We start from the raw sequence: 25,885 nt of genomic DNA, 5'->3' as shown, positions 1-25,885 counted from the left end.
AGAAACAGTCTCTGCAGCAATCAGAAATGCATATGGCTGACTTAACAGCAAAAATACACCACATGGGACGGTGTATTTTCGCTGTTAAGTCGACCATATACCGCTCTGATTGCTGCAAGGGCAGTTTTTGTACATGGGCTTTCGCCTATATTTGTCACGCTTACCGCACGGATGGTTTGAAAATGGACGCAGGTATCCGAAACTAGTCACCATCAAGAAATAATAAATACGAACTTCTTATAACGGAGCTACAACCCTTATTTCAATTATAAGCCAAGTTATGGACCTATTTTTCGCCTGTAGCATACTGCAAGTTCGTATATATGTGTTTTTTTTTATCAAGATATGTATATGTATGGAGTGCCTTTTGCGCTTTGTCTTCATGTTACGTAACATGGCAGTTTTATAAAAAGTTCTATAACATCGGATATGGCAGAATAAGAGTGTTGAAACTAGTCATCTTGGACCAATAAAAGTGTATAGACTGCGATCGCGGCATACAAAGTGTGTTCCTCATTTTCAATCGCTTTTAACAAACATTGTTAATTAATTTCCAGGCTGCTACTTCAAACTGCAACATTAGCGGTATAAAAACTGAAAAGATGATTTGTAATGGTAAAGAGCAACAAGGATAGCAGATTAATATACGGAAAATTATATGAGAGACATAAGAAATGCTTTTTAGTGAAACCACTGAAAAGCGTGTGCGATGTAGTCATTAACGAGACAGCATTGAAGAATTCATTAAAAATGTTGAGTTACCTTGGGAACATTGGTAAGTCTGTTGCCGTGTAGGTAGAGGTACCGAAGCTGGTACAGTTCGACGAACGTCTCGTTGGTGACTGCCGAAAGCCTGCACTGGCTGAGGTCCAGTTTGACGAGCGACACAGAACGCAGTCGTTTGGGTACACTCTCGATCCAGTTACTCGATAAGTTGAGCTCCAGCAACTGGCGGGCACCCGTCAACACGTCTCTGCGGAGTCCACTGATCTTGCATTGACTGGCGTCGATGGTACGAATCGAGTCGGACGAAATGTTCGTCAACTCGGTTAGCGGGTTTTCGGAGAGGTACAGCCACTTCAGTTTCTTACAGTTCACGAAGGCGTTCCACGCGAGCTGGTGTAGCTTGTTCCCAGACAGGTCGAGCCTCTCGAGCTCGACAAGTGGTCGGAAGGCGTCCTTCTCGATGAAACGTATTAAGTTCCTGGGAAGTTCCAGTCGTATCAGCTGGGCGCTGTTATTAAAGTCTTTCTGAGTAAGTGTCTCCACCTGAAATGAAATCCACAAGGATTTTGATGAGAAGGAAGATGTTAACAAAATAAATTGTTGCAACGGCAATTTCCACAACATTTATTGCAAGTGCTATGCAGTGACACGTAGTGTTACACTAGTCTTCAATAGCTAAACGTAATCAATAAACGACAACATGCTTTCCGGATATATTATCTGAAATTGTCAGAAACCAAGGACATACAATTAAAAAGGAAATAAAACCGGAAAAATGACACTGTACATTAACAGTACAGTAAATAGGGGATATGGTTACGTCTGGCTACCAGACATGCTTAGCAGCGATGTAGCATGCAATGAGGAAGTGAGGAAGTTCGTGATCTCTGTTGGGTGGTTATCCCATTCCTGAGAAGGAAGTGTGCTTGCTCTGGGAGAGTCCTCGGTGGCGGATAATAGGCTACAACACGTAACACATATCCTCAGTGCATCACAAACATGCTCCATAGCATTCAGGTATGCCGACTTGGCTGGTTAACATATGTGACAGCCATCTTCATCGGTGAGAAATTTGTCCACCAGTGTACCTTGATGGACACAGGCATCATAATTTGTTGATGAAGAAACTGGACTAACTTGACATCTGGAAATTAGGACATTTGATCGCAGTGTTTCATTCTCATACCTCTGGGCGTTATCGGCATTAATCTGAACAAAGCCAGAGATGTAGAACTCCATACATCCAGCCTTCTCCAGAGTCCCACCACCATGAAACATGTTTCAGTGATATTCGCATAAACATAATGGCTACCACTTTTCCTTTAGACAAGTGTGCTATGAGAATCCCCCTGCAGTCTGAAGCAAGGTTCATCTATGAAGGTCACATTTCTTCATTCATTAAAGGCCTAACCTCAAAGATGTTGACGAACTAAGTGATGACTGGAATCATCGGTGTTATGAAATGTCTGATATATCCTGGTGGCTCACAGTGTAATATATAATTGTTCCCAGACTGGTTTTTCAATCTGCAGCAGAGTGTGTACTGCTTTGAGAAGTACTGGCAGATTAAAACTGAGTATCGGACCAGAACTCGAATCTGGGACGTTTACCTCTCGAAAGCAAGTGCTGTACCAACTGAGCTATCCAATCACAACTTAAATGTGAGAAGGACAGAGAATCAGCGTTCAGTATACAATAACAATTAAACTGAATGACAATGTTGTGAGCGGTGAGTACTTTTAACAATCACTTGGCAAATGCAGCAGCAAAAATAGGATTAAATGTTTCAGTTGAAGAAACAAGAGAATATATTAAAGATGTCACTGCACAAAACTATAAGCAACTAGAAGTAGCACCACCAACCCTTACTGAAATTGATAGAATTCTAAACATTCTAAAAAACTAAAATTTAGCCCAAGTTGATGGAATCTCAAATAGAATTCTTAAAGGTTGTTCCAACTTAATAAATAATGCCCTTAGTCATATATGTAATGCCTCACTGGCACAGGAAAGTTTTCCAGATATATTAAAATAAGCAGTTGTTAAAACTCCTTCATAAGAAAGTTGACAAGAAAGACTGAAATAATTATCACCTAATTTCCTCACTGAAATTTTTTTCCAAAATATTGATAAAAATAATACAATCAAAAGTAGTCTCACAGTTAAATAGAAACAGTTTATTTAGTGTATCACCATTTCAGAAAGGTTCTCGATTGGGGATACTATTTACACATCCAGTCAGCGAACAGTAGAAGTGTAAATAATAAAATATCACCAGCTGGTATTTTTTACGATATCTTCAACATGTTGAATGTGGTGATCATGTAACTTTCTTAGAAAAACTCAACTTTATGAAATTAATGTTTTTTTTTGCTCAGCTGGTCTGAATCAGACTTGACAAACAGAATGCAAAAGAGTGTGCTGAATAACTCAGACATGGTCAGAAGGATAGAAAATTTTAATTATTGTGGGTAAAGCATGAAGGGAGTTCCATAGGGTTCAATTTTGGGACCACTCCTTTTTCTTATATGTCTGAATGATCTTCCACTCAATATTCAACGAGCAAAATTGGTAGTTTTTGCTGACGATACTAGTCTGACAATAAATCCCATTAGAGAAAAAGCAACAAAAGCGATGATAAATTAAATGAAATGACGTCGCAGCTGAAAAATACTAACACGATTTCTTTACAGACTAATGAAATAACTGGTAGAAGCCGACCTCGGGGAAGATCAGTTTGGATTCCGCAGAAATGTTGGAACACGCGAGGCAATATTGATCCTACGATTTATGTTAGAAGATATGTTAAGGAAATGCAAACCTACGTTTATAGCATTTGTAGACATGGAGAAAGCTTGTGACAATGTTGACTGGAATACTCTCTTTCAAATTCTGAAGGCGGCATGGATAAAAGACATGGAGCAAAAGGCTGTTTACAATTTGTACATAAACCAGATGGAATTTATAAGAGTCGAGGGGCACAAAAGGGAAGCAGTGATTGAGAAGGGAGTGAGACAGGCTTGTAGCCTATCCCTGATGTTATTCATTTTGTGTACTGAGCAAGTGGTAAAGGAAACAAAATAAAAATTTGAAGTAGGAATTAAAATTCAGGGAGAAGAAATAAAAACTGTGAGATTTGTCGATGACATTGTAATTCTGTCAGATACAGCAAAGGACCTGGAAGAGCTGTCGAATGGAATGAACAGTGTCTTGAAAGGAGGATATAAGATGAACATCAACAAAAGTAAAACGAGGATAATGGAATGTAGTCGAATTAAATCAGATGATGCTGAGGGCATTAGATTAGGAAATGAGAAACTTAAATTAGTATATGAGTTTTGCTATTTGCGGAGAAAAATAACTGATGATAGTCGAAGAAGAGAGATATCAAATGTAGACTGGCAATGGCAAGGAAAGCGTTTCTGAAGAAGAGAAATTTATTAACATCGAATATTGATTTACGTGTCAGGAAGTCGTTTCTGAAAGTATTTGTATGGAGCGTAGCCATGTATGGAAGTGAAACATGGACGATAACTAGTTTGGACATCGAGTATAGATTTAAGTGTTAGGAAGTCTTTTCTGAAAGTATTTGTGTGGAGTGTAGCCACGTATGGAAGTGAAACATGGATGATTTATTTAATCGTATGGTGATTTTATACAATGTACAGTTGATACAAGGCAAGTGATTTTATACGATATAAATATGATATAAGACAAGATTAAACCTTAAAGTCCGTGTTTTTCATCCAATTAATTAAGATGGGTGTGAGAGTGAACAAGACGTCGGGAAATGTAGGGTATGAATGAGGTGGACAGCGTTGGACTAAATGTTCAATTGTCTGCTCTTCTTGATTACATTCACACGTTGGTGAACTGATTCAGCCCCATTTGTACCTGAAGTAGCTACAACAACCATGACCAGTCCTTAACCTGTTGAGGTGGCACCAGAGGTTCCTTGGTAGGTCAAAACCTTTTGGCCTCTTTGTGGGATCAAGGTGATGGTCTCTTGTTTCCAATGTTTTTGTTGACCATTCATGCTTCCAGCTTTCATTTAGATCAAAACCATCCGCGATGAGTTGTCCTACAGTAACACTTGCTGGTCTTGATCGCAATCGCTGCTGTGGCGGATGACAGAATTCCTGGTGCAGTGGTAAAGAGGGTGATGCAGATATTTTCTTGGCCTTCCTCAGTGGAGCTTGTTTCCGCCTTAAGTGAGGTGGAGGGATGTGACTCAGTACAGGTAACCAGTGGCATGGGTTGATTTGATGGAACCAGTAATGCAGCGCATTGTGTCGTTAAGTTTTGTGTCTACCTTCTTCATATGTACACTTTCCAACCAGACAGGTGTACAGTGCTCGGCAGCAGAGTACACAAGACTGATGCCAGTTAAACGCAGACAGTCAGCTTAGGTCCCCCGGGTGGTACCACTGAGCTTAGGTAGTATGTTGTTCCTTGGAGCAGCTTTATGAGAAAGCTTGGTGATGTGCTCTTTGTAGCTCAGGGTTCTATCTAGAGTGATTCCAAGATATTTTGGGAAAGGATTGTACCTCAACGTTTGTCCATTGAGCAGAACTCTTGGTTTGTAGTTCGTAGCACGATTCACTAGATGGAAACAAGAGACTTCAGTTATTGATGTGTTTGGGATCAATCTCCAGGTCTTAGAGAAAGTTGACATCTTCTCCAGATCCTCTGTAAGAATTCGTTCACCATTTTCGAAATTACTGCTCTGTGCTACCAGTGCGATGTCATCAGCATAGATGAATTTAGCTGATATTGTGGTTGGTAAATCATGAATGTACCGGGTGATCAAAGAGTCAGTATAAATCGGAAAACTGAATAAATCACGGAATAATGTAGAGAGAGAGATACAAATTGACACACATGCTTGGAATGACATGGGGTTTTATTAGAAGAAAAAAAAATACAAACGTTCAAAAAAGTCCGACAGATGGCGCTTGATCTGATCAGAATAGCAATAAATAGCATAAAAAAGTAAGACAAAGCAAGAATGATGTTCTTTACAACAAATGCTCAATATGTCCACCATCATTCCTCAACAATAGCTGTAGTCGAGGAATAATGTTATGAATAGCACTGTAAAGCATGTCTGTAGTTATGGTGAGGCATTGGCGTCGGATGTTGTCTTTCAGCATCCATAGAGATGTCTGTCGATCACGATACACTTGCGACTTCAGGTAACCCCAAAGCCAATAGTCGCACGGACTGAGGCCTGGGGACCTGGAAGGCCAAGAATGACGAAAGTGGCGGCTGAACACACGATCATCACCAAACGACGCGCGCAAGTGATCTTTCACGCGTCTAGCAATATGGGGTGTTTTTTTTCGTTCTAATAGAACTGAATGTCGTTCCAAGCAAGTGTGTCAATTTTTACCTCTCTATCTACATTAGTCCGTGGTTTATTAAGTTTTCAAATTTATATTGACTTTTTAATCACCCAGTGCAAATTGAATAGTGATGGGGATAAAACAGATCCCTGTGGTAGACCATTATTTAGTTTCCGTTTGTCGCTTTTAGAGTAGCGTTCTCGCTTCCCGAGCACGGGGTCCCGGGTTCGATTCCCGGCGGGGTCAGGGATTTTCACCTGCCTCGAGATGACTGGGTGTTTGTGTTGTCCTCATCATTTCATCATCATCCAGGAAAGTGGCGAAATTGGACTGAGCAAAGGTTGGGAAATTGTACGGGCGCTGATAACCGCGCTGTTGAGCGCCCCACAAACCAAACATCATCATCATCATCATCATCGCTTTTAGAGTTGCCTAGAAACACTTCAAATTGCCTTTCACTAAGCATGATGGATATTAGATCCACAATATCTCGACGTGGTACAACGTGCAATAGCTTGTAGATCAGTTCCTGTCGCCAGACAGACATGGATGATAAATATCTTCAACTTTTGTAGTCCTGTCTTCCTCAGTTGCGTGTAATATTACGGTATATTGATAATTTTTACTTATGGACCGTCTGACAGCAACTGAATAAAACACAATTTTAGTGCCATACGCGTTTCGCCTTTATTTTCTGCAAGGCATCATCAGTTGCCTGGAATATGTACATATGTTAGCTATTTAATATATATTTTTGTCACTGTGCCTATAGGTTATAAACAGTTCTGGTGGTTGGTATTTCCTATTAAGTAGTATTGGTTTGAACTGTACTTACAGGTTGCGTTGACAATTTCTTACATATTACGCACCTGTTGCATTTTTGGTGTTGTTCTTCTTCTTATGAATGCCAATTTGCGGGTTTTTCCCACATTCCACAGCACTATGAACTGAACGCTTATTTCAATGCAAGTTTTGGTTTCTGTTGGCGACTGTCAAATGTAAGAAATTGTCCACGCAACATGTAAGTACAGTTCGAACTATTACTACTTATTAGGAAATACCAACCACCAGAACTGTTTATAACCTATAGGCACAGTGACAAAAATGTATATCAAATAGCTAACATATGTACATATTCCAGGCCACCGATGATGCCTTGCTGAAAGTAAAGGCGAAACGCGTATGGCACTAAAATTTGTTTTATTCAGTTGCTGTCAGACGGTCCATAAGTCAAAATTATCAATATACCGTAATGGATGATAAATAGTTTAGGCAAGAAGAAAATAGAAGCTTCTACAGAAAAATGCTGAAGATTAGGTGGGTAGATCACGTAACGGATGAGGAGGTACTGAATAGAATTGGGGAGAAGAGGAATTTGCGGCACAACTTGAGTAGAAGAAGGGATCTGTTTGTAGGACACGTTCTGAGGCGTCAAGGGATAGAAGGATGTAGCTTGCAATAGTTACTCGGAGATGAAGGACCTTGCACAGGATAGAGGAGCGTGGAGAGCTGCATCATACCAGTCTCTGGACTGGAGACCACAGCACAACAACAACAGAGAAACAAATGAAGGAGGTCCACATATGTGAACCGAGGGAACGAAGAGGCTAATGTGACTGCCCTGTTCGGTGTGTAAGACAGCGGGAGTGCGTACCTTGTTCCCGCGCAGGAAGGCGTACTGCAACGCCGGCATGCCCTGGAGCGCGGGCTTGTCGAGCGCGCAGTGGTCGGCGTGCAGGCGGCGTAGCGTGGCAGCGTAGAGGCGGGGCTCGCCCAGGCGCAGCTGCGGGTTGAGGCTGACCCGCAGCGAGACGAGGGCGGTGAGTCCGCGCAGCGCGCTGCTGCCCAAGCTGTCCATCTCGCAGCGGCTCGCGTCCAGTGTGTGCAGCGACGCGGACACCACCTCCCGGATCTGCCGACAGCGCACCGCCCCCACTGCTGCTCTTAGCACACCGGTCGTGCAAAACGATAAAAAACATTTTCAGTGAATTTTATACATAGTGGATGCGGCTGAACTCCGCGACTCTTCCTTTATAAGATGTAGAAAAATTTCTGCTGCCAGTCACAATAACAGATTACTTATTCGTCACACGACCGGTTTCGGGCTTGGTGCCCATCCTCAAGTGTTTATACACTACTGGCCATTAAAATTGCTACACCAAGAAGAAATGCAGATTGGACAAATATATTATAGTAGAACTGACATATGAATACATTTTCACGCCATTTTGGTGCATAGATCCTGAGAAACCAGTACCCAGAACAACCACCCCTGGCCGTAATAACGGCCTTAATACGCCTGGGCATTGAGTCAAACAGAGCTTGGATGGCGTGTACAGGTACAGCTGCCCATGCACCTTCAACACGATACCACAGTTCATCAAGAGTAGTGACTGGCGTATTGTGACAAGCCAGTTGCTCTGCCACCATTGACCAGATGTTTTCGATTGGTGATAGATCTGCAGAATGTGCTGGCCAGGGCAACACTCGAACATTTTTTGTATCCAGAAAGGCCCGTACAGGACCTGGAACATGCGGTCGTGCATTATCCTGCTGATATGTAGGGTTTCGCAGGGATCGAATGAAGGGTGGAGCCACGGGTCGTAACACATCTGAAATGTAACGTCCACTGTTCAAAGTGGAGCCAATGCGAACAAGAGGAGACCGAGACGTGTAACCAATGGCACCCCATACCAACTCCAGTATGGCAATGACGAATACACGTTTCCAATGTGCGTTCACCGCGCTGTCGCCAAACACGGATGCGACCACCATGATGCTGTAAACGGAACCTGGATTCATCCGAAAAAATGACGTTTTGTGATTCGTGCATACAGGTTCGTCGTTAAGTACACCATCGCAGGCGCTCCTGTCTGTGATGCAGCGTCAAGGGTAACCCCAGCCATGGTCTCCGAGCTGATAGTCCATGCTGCTGCAAACGTCGTCGAACTGTTCGTGCAGATGGTTGTTATCTTGCAAACGTCCCCATCTGTTGACTCAGGGATCGAGACGTGGCTGCACGATCCGTTACAACCATGAGGATAAGATACCTGTCATCTCGACTGCTAGTGATACGAGGCCGTTGGGATCCAGCACGGCGCTCCGTATTACCCTCCTGAACCCACCGATTCCATGTTCTACTAACAGTCATTGGAAACGTGATGGTACGCATTTCTCCTCCTTACACGAGGCATCACAACAACGTTTCACCAGGCAAAGCCGGCCAACTGCTGTTTGTGTATGAGAAATCGGTTGGAAACTTTCTTCGTGTCAGCACGTTGTAGGTTTTGTCACCAGCGCCAACCTTGTGTGAATGCTCTGAAAAGCTAATCATTTGCTAATCATCTTCCTGTCGGTTAAATTTCAAGTCTGTAGCACGTCATCTTCGTGGTGTAGCAATTTTAATGGCCAGTAGTGTACATTCATGTACATGTTTATATTGCTAGATATAACTATATAAATACAAAGAAAATTATTTGCTGGTGACTAAACAGATACAAGGTGTGTGACGAATAAATAATCTTTTATTGTGACTGGTAGCGGAAATTTTTCTACACCCAACATTTTCAGTTTTTAAGCATACATAATATTTTGAAAATTTCTATTTAGATTGTGCCAAATTTCATAAAATATTCTCGCGTTATCAGCCGAGTCGTGGCAACGTTTCGACAACTTTCATATTCGTTATCTTCAGCAGATTTCCTCATTGAAATTCGCCGAGAAAACTTCCATTGCCTTATACGCTATCTCATCAAAAGTATCCGGACACTCCCATGCAATGGAGAACTGTCCACGAAATATCACGAGAGGCGTAACCGTCAGTGTAAAAGACGATGGGGAGTATTGTAGTATGGGTCGGTCAGAAGAGCCCAGCGGCTTTGGATGTCGACTAACCTTGGGAGATCACCTGAGTACAAAATCCGTCGTAGACCTTAACAACCCTTCTACAGCTGCCCAAGTCCTTGGTTGGAGACCGAGCGAGATGGCGCAGTGGTTAGCACACTGGACTCGCATTCGGGAGGACGACGGTTCAATCCCGCGTCCGGCCATCCTGATTTAGGTTTTCCGTGATTTCTCTAAATCGCTTCAGGCAAATGCCAGGATGGTTCCTTTGAAAGGTCACGGCTGACTTCCTTCCCCACTCTTCCCTAATCCGATGAGACCGACGGCCTCGCAATTTGGTCTGCTCCCTAAATCAACCCAACCCAACCTTGGTTGAATAAGTGGGGTAGGTTAAGGACGTGCAAGTCGCTGAAGTGGCGTCCGCCTGAAAGCTTGCAGCAGGCCACAGAGCCACATGAAATTGTTACCAGAACTATACATGTTACATAAAGGGCGACGAAAAAGGTTTACGTTCCAAGGCTGTACAGTCCAGAATCTGTGTGCCAATCAGGCAGAATCGGCGTGAATATTGAGGCAATCATACCACAGAAGTGTCAGGTCGAAGATACCCGTTTGCTAAAACACCGTGTCCTCTTGCGTGAAGACGTCCTGAACTGCCTGTTGCCTTTTTTAAGGGACTGAAGACGTGATAATCTCATGGGAATAGATTAGGGAAGGTGGTCGAGTTTCTCCCCCTTGAGTTGGCGTAACTTCTGCGTAATTACATTTGCGATATGGGAACGTGCGTTATCATGAAGCAGCCACGCTCAGCACGGAAAATGGCACAACATTCCACACCGATGGTATTCGACAGACATGCTGCCACATACGCGTTCTTCATTCTCCGATGGATGTCTACCGTTGTTTGCCCTCGCTAGCCGAGAAAAAAATAATAGCGCGTTGGTCACCTTTGGACGCATTTGGTAATAACGTCGCCATATTTCACGTTTCCACAATTACCCCACACAGGTCGCAAAGACACGAATGCCACACTAATCCATTACCTTCATGGTTGTGCTTATACACCCCCATCGGAGTCGCACTACATTGCATGTACGGTTCACCAACACCCTGAAACGGATATTTTTGATCGTCCATTTTATCTGTCAGTTTAACTATGTGGCAACTACGTTGTGTGTAACTTCGTGTAGGCGATAGGGGAGGGGCTGGGTGGGGTCCGAACCCTCTGGATAATCCCTTTGGCTACGTCCTTGTGCTAGCGAATTAAGAGCACTGGGGTACAATAGTCAAGCAACTGCTCTTAGGCCCCACATTTCTGCAGTCAGTGTTAAGCGACGCTTAAGGCGTGGTTAAGACCGACGCCATTGGACAGCGGATGACTGGGATCGAGTGATCTGGAGTGATAAATCTCACTATACCCCGTGGCAATCCGCTGGTTCCCTTAATAGCGTTAAGAAAACGGTAAATGCGTAAGGATATGGACACATTTTACAGTAATGCGCATTGGATGCAGTAGAGGAACAGTTCGGAGACGCTGACTGTATCAGCAAGACAATGCACACAGACATAAATCAGCAACTCTGAGGCAATTATTTGTGATCAAGAGCATTCCTAAAATGAAATGACCTGCCCAGACTTACGATCTGAACCCAATGCAACACCTTTCGGATGGAAAATCGTTCAAATGGCTCTGGGCACTATGGGACTTAACATCTGAGGTCATCAGTCCCCTAGAACTTAGAATTACTTAAACCTAACTAACCTAAGGACATCACACACATCCATGCCCGAGGCAGGATTCGAACCTGCCACCATAGCGGTCGCGCATTTCCAGACTGAAGCGCTTAGAACCGTCCGGTCACAGCGGCCGGCTCTTTGGGATGAATTAGGACATCGACTTCGCCTAGACTACAGCGTCCAATATCACTAAATTTTCTGGCTTCGTCTTCTAAGGAAGATGGGCTTCCATCAAAACACACACACACACACACACACACACACACACATACAAGCACACACACAGAGACACATGCATAGGAAAATTGTTTGAGCACCTATGCTATTTGTATTTACTCATCTAATGATTTGGTTGTAATCAAACTTCCGCATTTCCGAAAACGAAAGTGTAGTAGAATTCATACCACATGTCAATCGGACAATAACTAAACTAGCATGTGTTGGTCATGTCGGAAAAACAGTTGGGGCCTCTCTACGGAAGCTGAAGCAGGATTAAAATGATAAATTTTTTTCACATGGTAAAAACGTAACAGGACGCTTTTCAGTTAATATTGTGGATGATATTCAACAATAATGTGTGACAATAAGAAATAATGTAAATAATACGCAGGAAGTGAGGCGAGTTGTGGCACCAGTACGTTTACACTGATCATCTACTGATTATAATCTTCTTTATTTTGCTTGTCCGGACTGTTCTGTCATGGTACAAATACAGAAAATCTCGAACTACTGGAGTTCCTTGTCATCATAAAAAAATTATCCTAGTCACTATTAGGAAGCAATTAAACCGATATATAGGGACTTAGGCCATACTGATCTCCTCAGAATATAGCATCATTGTTGTATCTAGAATCAAAACTAGTCGCTCAACAACGTCACATGGGCTATATTTGTTGGGATAAAAACTTTGGAATGGGGTCAGTGATGCAGTTATTTCGTCTAATGAGGTCATATGGATACATTAAAGGGTCTAGAAACGCTTAGCATTGTCCGAGGTGAAGATATCTTTAAACGTTTTCAGCTTATGGACCAAGTGCGAGTAATCGAGGCTCAGCATACAGCTATACAACTGAATAAACACCAGGAACGTCACGGCAGGAAGAAGAAGAAAGCATCTAGGTGAAGAAGAAGAAGAACAAGAATATGATCTTGACTGCTCTGTAGGACGTTTTCGATTATAAAATAAGAGATATTTGTGGATTCTCATAATGAATAATTTTTACAGCAAGTCTACGTTTATCTTAAAAACCATTAAACTAATAATACTCAGATTTTCAGAAATTCTATAATGTGGTTAAAAGGTGACACTGAACTAGAATCATGACAAGAGCCGCCTTATTTTCTGAATCAGCGAGAGAGAGATATATATATATATATATATGAAATATTTCCCAATTACAAATGGCACGAGGGAAAAAACTTGTAACTATTACACTAATGAGCTATAAATGCAAAATGAAAACAGCTGTCAAAATTTCAAAGTTCTATCTGTAACAGTTCCAGAGAGAAAGACATATAAAATCAGCCAATTTAACATAGAGGGAGGGCCTTCACAAAGCGAAATATTCATAATACTGGGGAGATAGCGTAAGTTGTGAAAGCGACTGCATTTGAGTTGTGGTTTGAATACAATTGAGCTACAGATCACAAAAACTCACAAAATAATTGTTATAGTCAATTACACCGTAACTTACAAAATATTTGATATTTCGCTCACTGTGGACCATACTTAACATGATGGTGATTATAGTATCTTCACTCATTGTAAATTCAGAACTCGTAGTGTATACTGTGGTCGATACTGTTCGTACCAGAATTCACTTGACGAAGTGGCCGATGCTACATGTAGGGGAACAAGGTAGATATTCTTCCTGGGAGGGAAAGCTAATGCAATACTTGCTTCCGTCTGTGAAGTATCGAGTTCGACAGTAATCCGTCCATTTGTCGTGTTAACGTGTCACTTTACTTGCTCTTCGCACAATTGATAGTCTTAGAAACAAATGAATAAACCTCCTAGTATATTTTGCGTGTGATGTATCATGGAACACTGTTCTGGTATCTCGTCACATGTAAAGAAAATATTGATTGCACAGATGCGAGCAGAAACAATAATATATGGTGCGCACCTGCAGTCATGTTGTAGACATCTCTTCAAGGATTTTGGCATTTTAAATGCAGCTTCACAATATATATCTTCGCTAATGAAATACGTCATAAATAATCCATAACAATTTGAGACGAATACCCATGACAGTACCTACAAAACTAGAGGAAGTATGATATTGTTAAATAACTCAGTGGCTCTAAACAAGTTCAGTATGCATCAACAAAATCTGTCGATCATTTGCCCCGTAACATAAAATGTCTGACATGGAGTAAAGCTAGGCTTGAATCCAACTTACATCATTTCTTATTGACAACTCCTTCTATTCCAGCATGTAGCAATCCATCCACTTTTACTAATCATGTACGCACATGCTGTAAACTGAAACATCCCATGTAATTACGAGAAAAAAAATTGTTCGAATGAACGTATGACTATTTATCCATCTAATAAATTACTCTTGTCTTGGTCCCGGAATTTCTTTTTATTTTTTACTCTTTAAGACTTGTTCCGCTGTCTGTGGTGCAAAATATAATACGAGGTAAGACGGAAAACTATTTTCTGCATATGGCGCAGTATACAAAATGTAACATAAGACTAGTTGGGAAACCATTATTCGCAAATGGCGCAATGAGTTGAGTTACAAACATCAACTTATACACAACATCTAGTTAACAGTACACATTCTTCGTTAACATCAGTGGCCAAACTACCTTCTGCCACTTGCCATTTAAAAAGTAAACACCTTTTGCTACCAAGTGGCGTTAAGGCCAACATCTACACCGTATCACAAAAATCTGTGGCATGTGAATGCTTAGTTAAGATGAGTTTCCAAGTCGTTATTGAGCATTCTACAGTGTTTAAATAATGGATCACATTTTTTAAGAAGTGCATACACATGTACATACGAATCCATGCATATTGCGCACCTAACATTGGCATCAGATATTTAAATACACAGTGCTATATCAAGACACAAAGCTATGTACGGATGGTAAGTTTTATTACAAAGAATCCTTTACTACACCAACCTAAATTGTTAACAAAGTGTTAAGGGAACAAGAATCTTTGTTATGATAACCTATAGAGAATGTTGTTCATGTTAACATGGGTAGTATAAAACTATCGGAAATTGCTCACAAATTAAATGAAATACAACGAAAATATATCCCGTAATCAATTACAAGTATTAAAAAATGTGCACACCGTGACAAAACAATTTTTTAAAATTAGGAGTTGTTGGGTCGCTAGTAAACATGTCATTGGTAACTTAGTGACAGCTGTAGCTATTGTGCATTAACATAACTAAATGGAACGAAGTGTATGTAAGTGTACACTACAATAAACGATGGTATCCAACAGCCAAACAAAAAGTCAGTTAGCTAGAACTTTATGGAAATGTGCATCTTCCAGTACGAAGCAAAAGAGTCACCCTGTGACTACACGATAATTTATGTTTAACAGTGACAATGGTGGCCCATTGTCATAAAGTTCTGCCTAATTGGCTTCTTATATGACTGTTGACTACCACGTTTTTATTCTAGTGCACACAGTCTTACATGTACTTCGTTCATGTTAAACCTCAGCAGTTTTGGCTATCGCTAAGCTACCAATGACACATTTTCCACCGACTCAACAGCATATAATTTCTAAAAAATTGTTTTGTCATAGTGTGTATGTTTTTTAACACTTGACATTGAATATGGAACATATTTGAGTTGTATTTCATTTAATCTGTGAGCACCTTATCTTTACTCATGTTAACATGCACAATATTCCTTCTAGGTTGTCGTAATAAAGATTCTTGTTCCCTTACTACTTTGTTGACAATTCAGATTGTTGTAATAAAGGCTCCTTCTCCTTTTTTTCTTCTTTTTTTTTTAGCAAAAATTGTTATCCTTGATAATGTGATGTCGTGATAAAGTACTGTGTATACGAATATCTAAAGTCAATGTTAGCTATACAGTATGTATAATTGGTATGTAGACGTCTATGCACATCTTGAAAAATGTGTTCCATTATTTAAACACTGTAGAATACGTAATATCGGCTTTGAAATTAATCATAATTAAAAAGGCACGTACCACAGGTATTTTGCGATCTGGTATAGATGTCTCTAACGCCATCTGGTGACAAAACTCGTTTACTTTTTAAATACCAAATGGCAGGAGATAGTCTGGCCACTGATGTTAAGGAAGAATGTTTACAGTTGACTATATGTTGTGTATAGATTAACGTATGTAACTCAACTCATTGTCTCATGTGCGGACAATTGTTTCCTACTTACTTTATGTTACATTTTGTGTATTGCACGTACAGAAAATTTTTTTCCATCTTATCTCAAGTCATATTTTGTATCACAGAGTCTATGATCATGAGAGCGAAACGCGTCGAAAGGAGTAAAAAATAAAAAGAAATACTGTCGACTAACACAGTGCCAAACATGGTCGCAATACTCTAAAGAACTTCAAGTCTAAAATAATGTGTCGAACTATCGTGTAACAACGAAGCGTGCAAATGTAGTGAGTATAAATGTTGGTCATTAGAAACACAAAGGAAGAACCAAATACATTAACGTAAAGTAGAGCAATGCATCTGCATTAGTTAGTAACAGAGATGTCCAACGAATCATACTGAAAAATACTGGTGCTGAATATATAGTGTAGTTGAATGAAATGTTCTTGGGGTTTCCAGCCGCATCAACTGGTCAAAATGCACGAGCTTTCGGAAAAAAAATCCCTGGCCATTGTAAAGTGCAATGATTGATGATGGGCTGTTGGTAGACCCTTACGTGCTCTAGTTGCCGGTTGTGACGTCGCTGGTGCTCACGGCATCGCAACGTACGGGCATACGTATACTGCGTGTTCGCTGCGCCTACTTCAACTTAGCGATCGCTGGATCCCACGCCACGCTGAGCTTCAAGGCACCGTGTCTATTAAGTGTGTTATCGGTAACTTTTATTTCGAGTGTGTCTTTCATTACACAGCCCCAGAAGCAGTATGTGCGAGCCCCGACAGAGGTTTCGTCGAGTTCAACCGGAGACCATTTTCGAGAGCTTGCTCAGTTAAAAGGGATTTCTCGGGGTAGCGTAGGCGATAAAACCTTTCATGCTCCTTCCTGCTTTGTTCTAAAGTGCACACTGTTTGCCCGACATAAGACTAGCCACACTCGCAAGGTATCTTGTTGACGCCAGATGTAATGAGACCTGCCGCGTCTTTAACTGGCCTCAGCAATTGTCGGACTTTTGTCAGGGGTTATATTTGCCGACTCAGAGCCACGGAACGGCAAAAGCAAGATTTTTCTCCAGCTCCTTGTAGGTGGTCTTATTGTGTTTCTTGCTCGAGATCATTTATTTTGTAAATGTTGTAGCCGTTGCCCACGATAAACTTGCGTAGGTGACTCAGCTCATGGGGCAGATTATCGGCGTCTGATATCGCTCTTGCACGTTTGTGATGCAGTTAAGAAACCTTCCAACTTTTCACTTTCGCTGCATGGCATCCCTGCGTGTGAAGTAATGTGGCGTCAAACAAGTTCCCCAGTAAAACGGCGTATGAAATACGACGTAAAGCATTAGCATTCTCAGAAAAACAAAGCTACCAGCACTCACTATGTCCAGGGCTGATGGCAATGACCTGCGCGCACTATTCAGCGATGAAAGTATTGTGGTTCTTCCTGTTGGCAAGGGCGACGCAGCTGTAATTATGGAAAGCGTGTTTTGTGATATGTAGGTCTGGTAATGGACAAAGATACTTATCAGAAGCTCCCACGCGACCCAACATCCAGAATAATAAAACAGACATCTGAGCTTCTTAAGCGCCCTTTGGTAGAAGATATTGTGGTAAAGGATCTTCAGGGACCTCGACCACCTACTGTTTACCCTCTACCTAAGATCCACCATAATGGAATGCCCTTACAACTCATTGTATCCACTATTGTTTCACCGCAATACAAACTGGCGAAGTACTTCGCCAATCTCCTTGCTCCGCATGTGGGCCGCTGTGAACATCGTATTAAGAAATCGGCTGATTTTATCTGCCGAATAAACCGTCTTCAGCTTAACGATGGTAACCTTATTGTCAGTTCTTATGCGATGGAGCTGTTTATGAAAATGGATACAAAAAACTTCTTGGACTTAATATCCCAGTTCTCTGAAAGTTTCGCGCTATACTCTTACGTTATTCTATTTTCTGTACAGCGGCCAGTATTTACGATTGGATGGACAACATTGCGATGGAAAACCCATTAGCTCCAGCTGTTGCAAAGCTCTATATGGAGACTTTCGAAAATATTGAAAATATTGCCTTCATACGATCGCAATGACTATCTAGTTGCTTTTTCCGATAAATTGAAGACACGATCGTCATTGGGCCTAAGGACGCGAAGAACATGACAGGTACTTGGGACATATCAACAGCATTAACAGTAACATCCAGTTCACTACGAAAGTATAAAAAGACGTCTAATGAACCTGGATGCTAAAGAGAGCTCCGAAAATCTCAGCTCAAGCCTGTCTACACGTATACTTACAACTCTGCTGGTCAGCTTCACTGTGCTTCATGCAACAGGATATTCAAAGCGAAATTCGGATTCGCGAGCCACATCCGAGCCTACCACAACTAGCACAGAGAAGACTGACGGAGTCGCTGTCGCCGGACACGGCGAGGAGGACATCATCATCATAAAAAGACGATGCATTTCCCTTCCTCGACGTCCTTGTCCGCCGAAATGGATGCCTTGGCTTCAGCGTGTACAGGAAAGTTATGTATCCTGATTTCTACCTGCACACCAGCAGCCATCAGCACCCGTCCCAGAAGCGCACTGCGTTAGAAACGTTGGTACAACTTGCAAGAGCTATATTAGGCCATTGTGCTGACCCACCTACGCAGGGTCTTCATGAACAACGGGTACAACGCTCACTGGGCAAGGAGCTGGAAAAAAAACTTCAGTTTTTTGCCGTTCTTTGGCTCCTTGTCAGCCAAGATAAACCATTTGGTGAAAAGACACAAAATTAAATCAATCTTCAGAGCTGCGACAAAAATCCTACTCAATTGAGGCCAGTTAAAGATGCCGCAGGTCTCAGAACACCTGGTGTCTACAAGATACCTTGCGAGTGTGGCTTGTGTTATGTCGGACAAACAGTGTGCAGTGTAGAACAACGCAGGAAGGATCATGAAAGGTTTCATCGCCTACGCTACCCCGAAAAGCTGAGCATGCTCTGAAAAGCAGTGGATCAAATTTGGCGTGGCGTGGGATCCAGCGATTGCTAAGCTGGAGCGGGAGTCATCAAGTTCCCATACATGGCGATGTTGTGAGCATCAGTGACGTCACAGCTGACAGCTAGAGTATATAAGGATATACCAACAGCCCATCAGAAGTCATCCAGTCGATCGGATGTGGAAGAGCTATGAGTACGTGCTTCGGCTGCCGCGGCACAAAGCCGAGTTCTTACGTGTTGTTTTAACGACACAAGACAAATTTAGTCATGTACTCGCGCCGCAGTGTGGGCAAAATAGGAAAGAACAAAACCGAAGCAGTGAAGAGGCCCTCGATCGTCAGCGAGTTTGGCGATCGCAGAAGGGAAGAAGACGATCGTACACTTGATCCGTCTCTGCACATTAAATGCGGAGATACAGAATGTGCAGAAATGTACGACGCGATCGTCAGCAGCTGCAAAAAAGAAGTCGGTATTAAATCTGTCCTCGCAGATGCCGCTATAGAGCTGCAGGCAGTCACCGTGGCTCACCATGACTCACTCACGAGCGTATGGAGGCCCATATCGTGGACGCACACGTTGTGGAAGTACCCGAGAAAAAGAAGACGCCACCAAAAGGGCGCGAGAAGACGACCAAGGCCTCCCTGCGCGGGCTGCCTGGAGTTTGCGATGAGACGAGAGTCAAGGAGAGACTGTCGCGCACCGGTTTCGGAAACGCATCCGTCAGGTTGCATAACCAAACGAACCGAAAAAAGCCACTGCTGTTTGTCGTTCTCGTGCAAACGGCAAACGACATCTTCTCCAAGAAGAAGCTGCTAGGCTTTCCGTTGACGGTAGAAGCTCTCCCGCCCCACATGCACACAAAGACACACTGCTTCAAGTGTCAGGACGAGGGCCACGTGGCAAAATATCGCCGCAACGCCCTCCGCTGTGTCAAGTGCTCAGCAGAACACAACAGCCGCTGCTGCGACACAAGAAAAGAAGACAAGCCGCCCGCTGCGGAAGACCACACGTTGCAAGTTGTAGCGGCTGCCTGGTCTTCTCCCAACACAGCAGTCTCACAAAAGGGGGGACCACGGTAAAGGAGAAGCGTCATCGAAGGAGAGGGCGCCGAAAGACGCCCGCTCCCAAGACGGTTCAGTAAAACGAAGAGCGGACAAAAGAAGACACTGGGGAAGCAGCTGCGCGTGGTGCAAACCGCGCCAAGAAGGGCGACGCCGCGGCACTGAAGGGCCGACGCGCGCCAGGGCATCCGCGCAGACCGACCAACCAGCCTCCATCTCCGTCGCCGTCGCTACTGACAAGGGAACCTCCCCATCGCACCCCCCTCAGATTCAGTTATAAGTTGGCACTGTGGATAGGCCTTGAAAAACTGAACACAGATCAATCGAGAAAACAGGAAGAAATTGTGTGGAACTATGAAAAAAATAAGCAAAATATACAAACTGAGTAGACCATGCGCAAGATAAGCAACATCAAGGACAATCTGAGCTCAGGAGCGCCGTGGTCCCGTGGTTAGCGAGAGCAGCTGCGGAAGGAGAGGTCCTTGGCTCAAGTCTTCCCCCGAGTGAAAAATTTAATATTTTATTTTCAGACAATTATTATCTGTCCGTCGGTCCGTCCGATGCGAGGTAACTGCGCCGTAGTATGGGGACGCTACACCTAAACAAACATCGAAACACACGTCAGTCGACTACAGCGCACGGAAGAGAGCTCGTGATGACTGGGTGTTGCGTGCCGTTCTTAGGTTAGTTAGGTTTAACTAGTTCTAAGGTCTAGGGGACTGATGACCATAGATGTTAAGTCCCATAGTGCTCAGAGCCATTTGAACCATTTGAACGGAAGAGAGAGTATTCCTGCTAACGAGGCTCCCTGGCTAGCAGTTGACTGTTTGCTAATTTGGACGAAAGTGCATTAAATACGTGTGATGTATTCCGTGGGCAATATGTTTTCGGTTCCCATTGGAGAGGCACGTCCTTTCGTCTACTAATCTCACGGTTTTGCCGTGCGGTCGCAAAACACAGACACTAAACTTATTACAGTGAACAGAGACGTCAATGAACGAACGGACAAATCATAACTTTGCGAAAATGAGGAAAGTAAACTTTTCACTCGAGGGAAGACTTGAACCAAGGACTTCTCCTTCCGCAGCTGCTCACGCTGACCATGGGACCACGGTGCTCCTGAGCTTACACTATCCTTGATGTTGTATATGTTGCGCACGGACTACTCAGTTTGCATATTTTGCTTATTTTTTTCATACTTCCACACAACTTTTTCCTGTTTTCTCGCTTGATCTGTGTTCAGTTTTTCAAGGTCTATCCACTGTGTCAACTTATAACTAAATCTGAGGGGGGTGCGATGGGGAGGTTCCCTTGTGAGACGCCGGAAGACAGAAGAGGTCGAGAGAGCCGAAGAAGAGTGGGAAGTCTGCGATGCGGTCACCCAGACATGCGTCAGCCGGTCGTCATGACAATACAGGAGTGGCGAGATATCGACGAGAAGATAAGAAAACTCGGATCACGGTCCCGGTCCATCTCCACGGACTACTGGTGCAATGACGCGCAGACATTCTGCGCGTGATAGGGAACGATGTCAAGATAGAAATCAAAAAAGATCCCGAGCAGTAGACCTTGGCCGCATTCCCTCCAGTTCTTCAGTTATTCCTGGCCTTTGCTCATCAAACAATCGATCTCATAATAACCTTATATTCTCAGTAGGCAATTCTCTGAAACCTACATCCAGATCCATAAATCAACTATCGCAAAAACCAATTTCCAGACATGAAGTGAGACGGGCAAAGCCCAGTGGGCCATCGAAGATGCATCAGAAGTCATTCCGCTTGACAAAAGCCAGAGAGTGTTTGGGCGCAAGCTCGCGGCATTTAAAACACTTGACGCAGCTGGAAACCAAAGAAAAGTTTATTCAATGGAACCGTCATGAGATTCTACGTCCTCACATAGTGTAGTTAGTTTATTTGCATTTTTCATGGAGCATAATGGCGATCTCTGACTATGAAGTAGAACGAATTAGTTTACAATACACTTTCTCAGTGAAAAACATGGCAATATGGTGATCATTATATGATACATTTATATTAATCGTAAATAACTTTTAATTTTTCTTCACAGAATAATCTGTAGGTAAATACACTCCTGGAAATTGAAATAAGAACACCGTGAATTCATTGTCCCAGGAAGGGGAAACTTTATTGACACATTCCTGGGGTCAGATACATAACATGATCACACTGACAGAACCACAGGTACATAGACACAGGCAACAGAGCATGCACAATGTCGGCACTAGTATAGTGTATATCCACCTTTCGCAGCAATGCAGGCTGCTATTCTTCCATGGAGACGATCGTAGAGATGCTGGATGTAGTCCTGTGGAACGGCTTGCCATGCCATTTCCACCTGGCGCCTCAGTTGGACCAGCGTTCGTGCTGGACGTGCAGACCGCGTGAGACGACGCTTCATCCAGTCCCAAACATGCTCAATGGGGGACAGATCCGGAGATCTTGCTGGCCGGGGTAGTTGACTTACACCTTCTAGAGCACGTTGGGTGGCACGGGATACATGCGGACGCGCATTGTCCTGTTGGAACAGCAAGTTCCCTTGCCGGTCTAGGAATGGTAGAACGATGGGTTCGATGACGGTTTGGATGTACCGTGCACTATTCAGTATCCCCTCGACGATCACCAGTGGTGTACGGCCAGTGTAGAAGATCGCTCCCCACACCATGATGCCGGGTGTTGGCCCTGTGTGCCTCGGTCGTATGCAGTCCTGATTGTGGCGCTCACCTGCACGGCGCCAAACACGCATACGACTATCATTGGCACCAAGGCAGAAGCGACTCTCATCGCTGAAGACGACACGTCTCCATTCGTCCCTCCATTCACGCCTGTCGCGACACCACTGGAGGCGGGCTGCACGATGTTGGGGCGTGAGCGGAAGACGGCCTAACGGTGTGCGGGACCATAGCCCAGCTTCATGGAGACGGTTGCGAATGGTCCTCGCCGATACCCCAGGAGCAACAGTGTCCCTAATTTGCTGGGAAGTGGCGGTGCGGTCCCCTACGGCACTGCGTAGGATCCTACGGTCTTGGCGTGCATCCGTGCGTCGCTGCGGTCCGGTCCCAGGTCGACGGGCACGTGCACCTTCCGCCGACCACTGGCGACAACATCGATGTACTGTGGAGACCTCACGCCCCACGTGTTGAGCAATTCGGCGGTACGTCCACCCGGCCTCCCGCATGCCCACTATACGCCCTCGCTCAAAGTCCGTCAACTGCACATACGGTTCACGTCCACGCTGTCGCGGCATGCTACCAGTGTTAAAGACTGCGATGGAGCTCCGTATGCCACGGCAAACTGGCTGACACTGACGGCGGCGGTGCACAAATGCTGCGCAGCTAGCGCCATTCGACGGCCAACACCGCGGTTCCTGGTGTGTCCGCTGTGCCGTGCGTGTGATCATTGCTTGTACAGCCCTCTCGCAGTGTCCGGAGCAAATATGGTGGGTCTGACACACCGGTGTCAATGTGTTCTTTTTTCCATTTCCAGGAGTGTATGTCGCATTCCTCTCTCTCCGCTCTTGCTCTGTCTGTGCCTCCTCTCGGTCTCTTTGACGCACACACACACACAAACACACACACACACACACACACACACACACACACACACACATTATACGTTAGTACTACACATTCAGAAACTCTTATATAGAGTAAAAGGAGTTTCCAGATAGCCACGATTTAAATTTGGGTGTTTTGTTAATTTAATTATGTGTTAGGTGCTTCACACTCTAGATAAGGGACAAAGATTTTTATAGCTCCTTTCTGCCTCATACTAAGGCTGAGTGATGGATGGCGTACGACAATTTTGTAAAGCATCATTCCTGGACATGTCCTAGGGTATTCCACTTGGCTGTTTGGGGCTATAGAACCGACGTCTGGTGTTACTGCGTTTTCTGAAGCTGTTTCTGTGCAGGTGATGAGTTATTTGACGTTCATAAGCAGCGGGAGATCGCTTTGATTGCTGTCTAGCGAATGGAAGCTGCTTATACTTGTTGTGTTGGATGAAATCACGAGAGAATATACGAGCATTTATTAAGGTAACTCAACTGTCTCGTCTACGCGAAATACAGGATATATCACTGCACTTCCAGTCGTAGACCTAGTGTAGGGGAGGCAGGGAGCAAGGAGAACTATGCTTGTGGAAGACAGTGGTTCTCACTAACCTCTGGCGGGATGATCCAGGAATATGTGAAATTTGTGGAATCCAGTTTCCTGTATCTTTTAACTACATGTTTTTCATGTGCTGACATACGGGCAATCACTATCCCAGCTGTCAACGACAGTGGTGTAAAATGCGTTTTAAAATTTGTAAACTGTCAAGTCTTGTACCTTAGTATCGGGGAGAGCAATTCAATGACGCCTGGCTGAATGGCTTGGTCCTTATTTCCTGTTTACCCATATAATAGGGAGTGTATCATAAATAACACATACGAACAACACACATGTGTCGAAATAGCCAGGAGGTTCGAGTCCTCCATCGGGCATAGGTGTGTGTGATTGTCCTTAGGATAATTTAGGTTAAGTAGTGTGTAAGCTTAGGGACTGATGATTTTAGCAGTGAAGTCCCATAAGATTTCACACACATTTGAACATTTGAACACAAGGCACACAACAAGAGATTAGATATATTTTGTCCGTTCAAAATCACCAAAACAGGAAAATGGAGAAGAGAGTGAGTGGAGGAAAAAGAAGTTGTGGAGAAGGAGGATGAAGAGGAGTGGTAGGATGAAGAAGAGGTGGAAGAGAAGGATACAAAAAGGGCAAACATGTGAAACAAAAGTGGAAAACGGGAAATTGAAAAAGGTGACCATAGCTACCACAAGGGAGACGTACCCACTTGATGGGGTTGTCGGAGACGTTGAGGACCTGGAGGCGCGGCAGGCGCGCCAGCGTGGCGCGGTGGTCGACCTTCTGCAGCTGGCAGCGGCTGAGGTCGAGCTCCCGCAGCGAGGGGCTGGCCAGCACGAGTCCCCCGTCCAGCTCCTGCAGCTCGCGCAGCTGGTTGCCCGCCAGCGACAGCCGGCCCAGCCTCGTCAGGTTGGCCAGCAGCGTGTCGGCCGCCACGTGCGCCAGCCGCGAGATGCGGTTGCCGCTCAGGTCCAGCTCTTCCAGCGACACCAGCGCCGAGAAGGCGGCCGCGCTCAGCAGCGAGATGTAGTTGCCCGACAGGTCCAGCCGAGTCAGGCGCGTCAGGCCCGACAGCTTCGCCGGGTCCACCGTCATGATGTTGTTCCTCGACAGGTCGAGGTACGTAACCTGCGTAACAAGTAAAGCAGTCATCAGTCCGAAGATTTTTCGAACATCGCAGTGTTTTACTAGGCACGGTTCTGTTGAGGGTGGTATACTGTTGCCTTCCTCTGAACTCACTAACCCAGCTGGTTGTAGAGGGTGGAGACTTAAACGTGGATTCTAAACAACGGTGTATCTCAACTTTCTTCACATCAACAACCATTGCCAGAGATGAAAGAAATGATAAGTGAGAGATAAAATCCTGGGACTGGACAGGGACTGAACCCAAGACCTTCGAATTTGTATTTGAGCACTTAGCCTATTTTTGTTGTGTAACTAATGTATCTCCCAGGGGACTCGCACCTAGTGAGTATGTGGCTGGCAACCATGGGGCCCCGAGCTGAGTCCTGGCATTGCTTCCACTTACTTATGCCAGGCCCCTCACTTTTATCTTTCCTGTTTGGCCATTCTCGGCCAACTCTTGTTTTTCCGACCCTGACTCTATTAGGTTTCGAGGGCTAGGGGTCTTTCGTTTCCCAATCCTTTACCTCCTCTGGTACCGGGCAGCAGCGCGCGCCACTATCGAATTGATGCACAGAGCAAATGATG

General features: G+C 44.0%; 1 protein-coding gene across 1 annotated transcript in view; it reads right to left on the bottom strand.

Annotated features, from left to right (window-relative positions):
• LOC126124969 (insulin-like growth factor-binding protein complex acid labile subunit) overlaps positions 1-25,885 on the bottom strand; it is a 165,832-nt gene that overhangs the window by 63,439 nt on the left and 76,508 nt on the right. Inside the window, exons 3-5 of the mRNA XM_049915130.1 lie at positions 24,881-25,303; positions 7,726-7,983; positions 763-1,269 (exon numbers count right to left, since the gene is read on the bottom strand). Coding sequence (XP_049771087.1) covers positions 763-1,269; positions 7,726-7,983; positions 24,881-25,303 — 1,188 coding nt within the window. The remainder of the gene's footprint in view (positions 1-762; positions 1,270-7,725; positions 7,984-24,880; positions 25,304-25,885) is intronic.

This window comes from Schistocerca cancellata, chromosome 1 (assembly GCF_023864275.1).
Source record: "Schistocerca cancellata isolate TAMUIC-IGC-003103 chromosome 1, iqSchCanc2.1, whole genome shotgun sequence".
Classification (NCBI taxonomy): domain Eukaryota; kingdom Metazoa; phylum Arthropoda; class Insecta; order Orthoptera; family Acrididae; genus Schistocerca; species Schistocerca cancellata.
The sequence above is the reverse complement of the archived record's forward strand: the minus strand, read 5'-3'. Positions and strand labels throughout refer to the sequence as shown.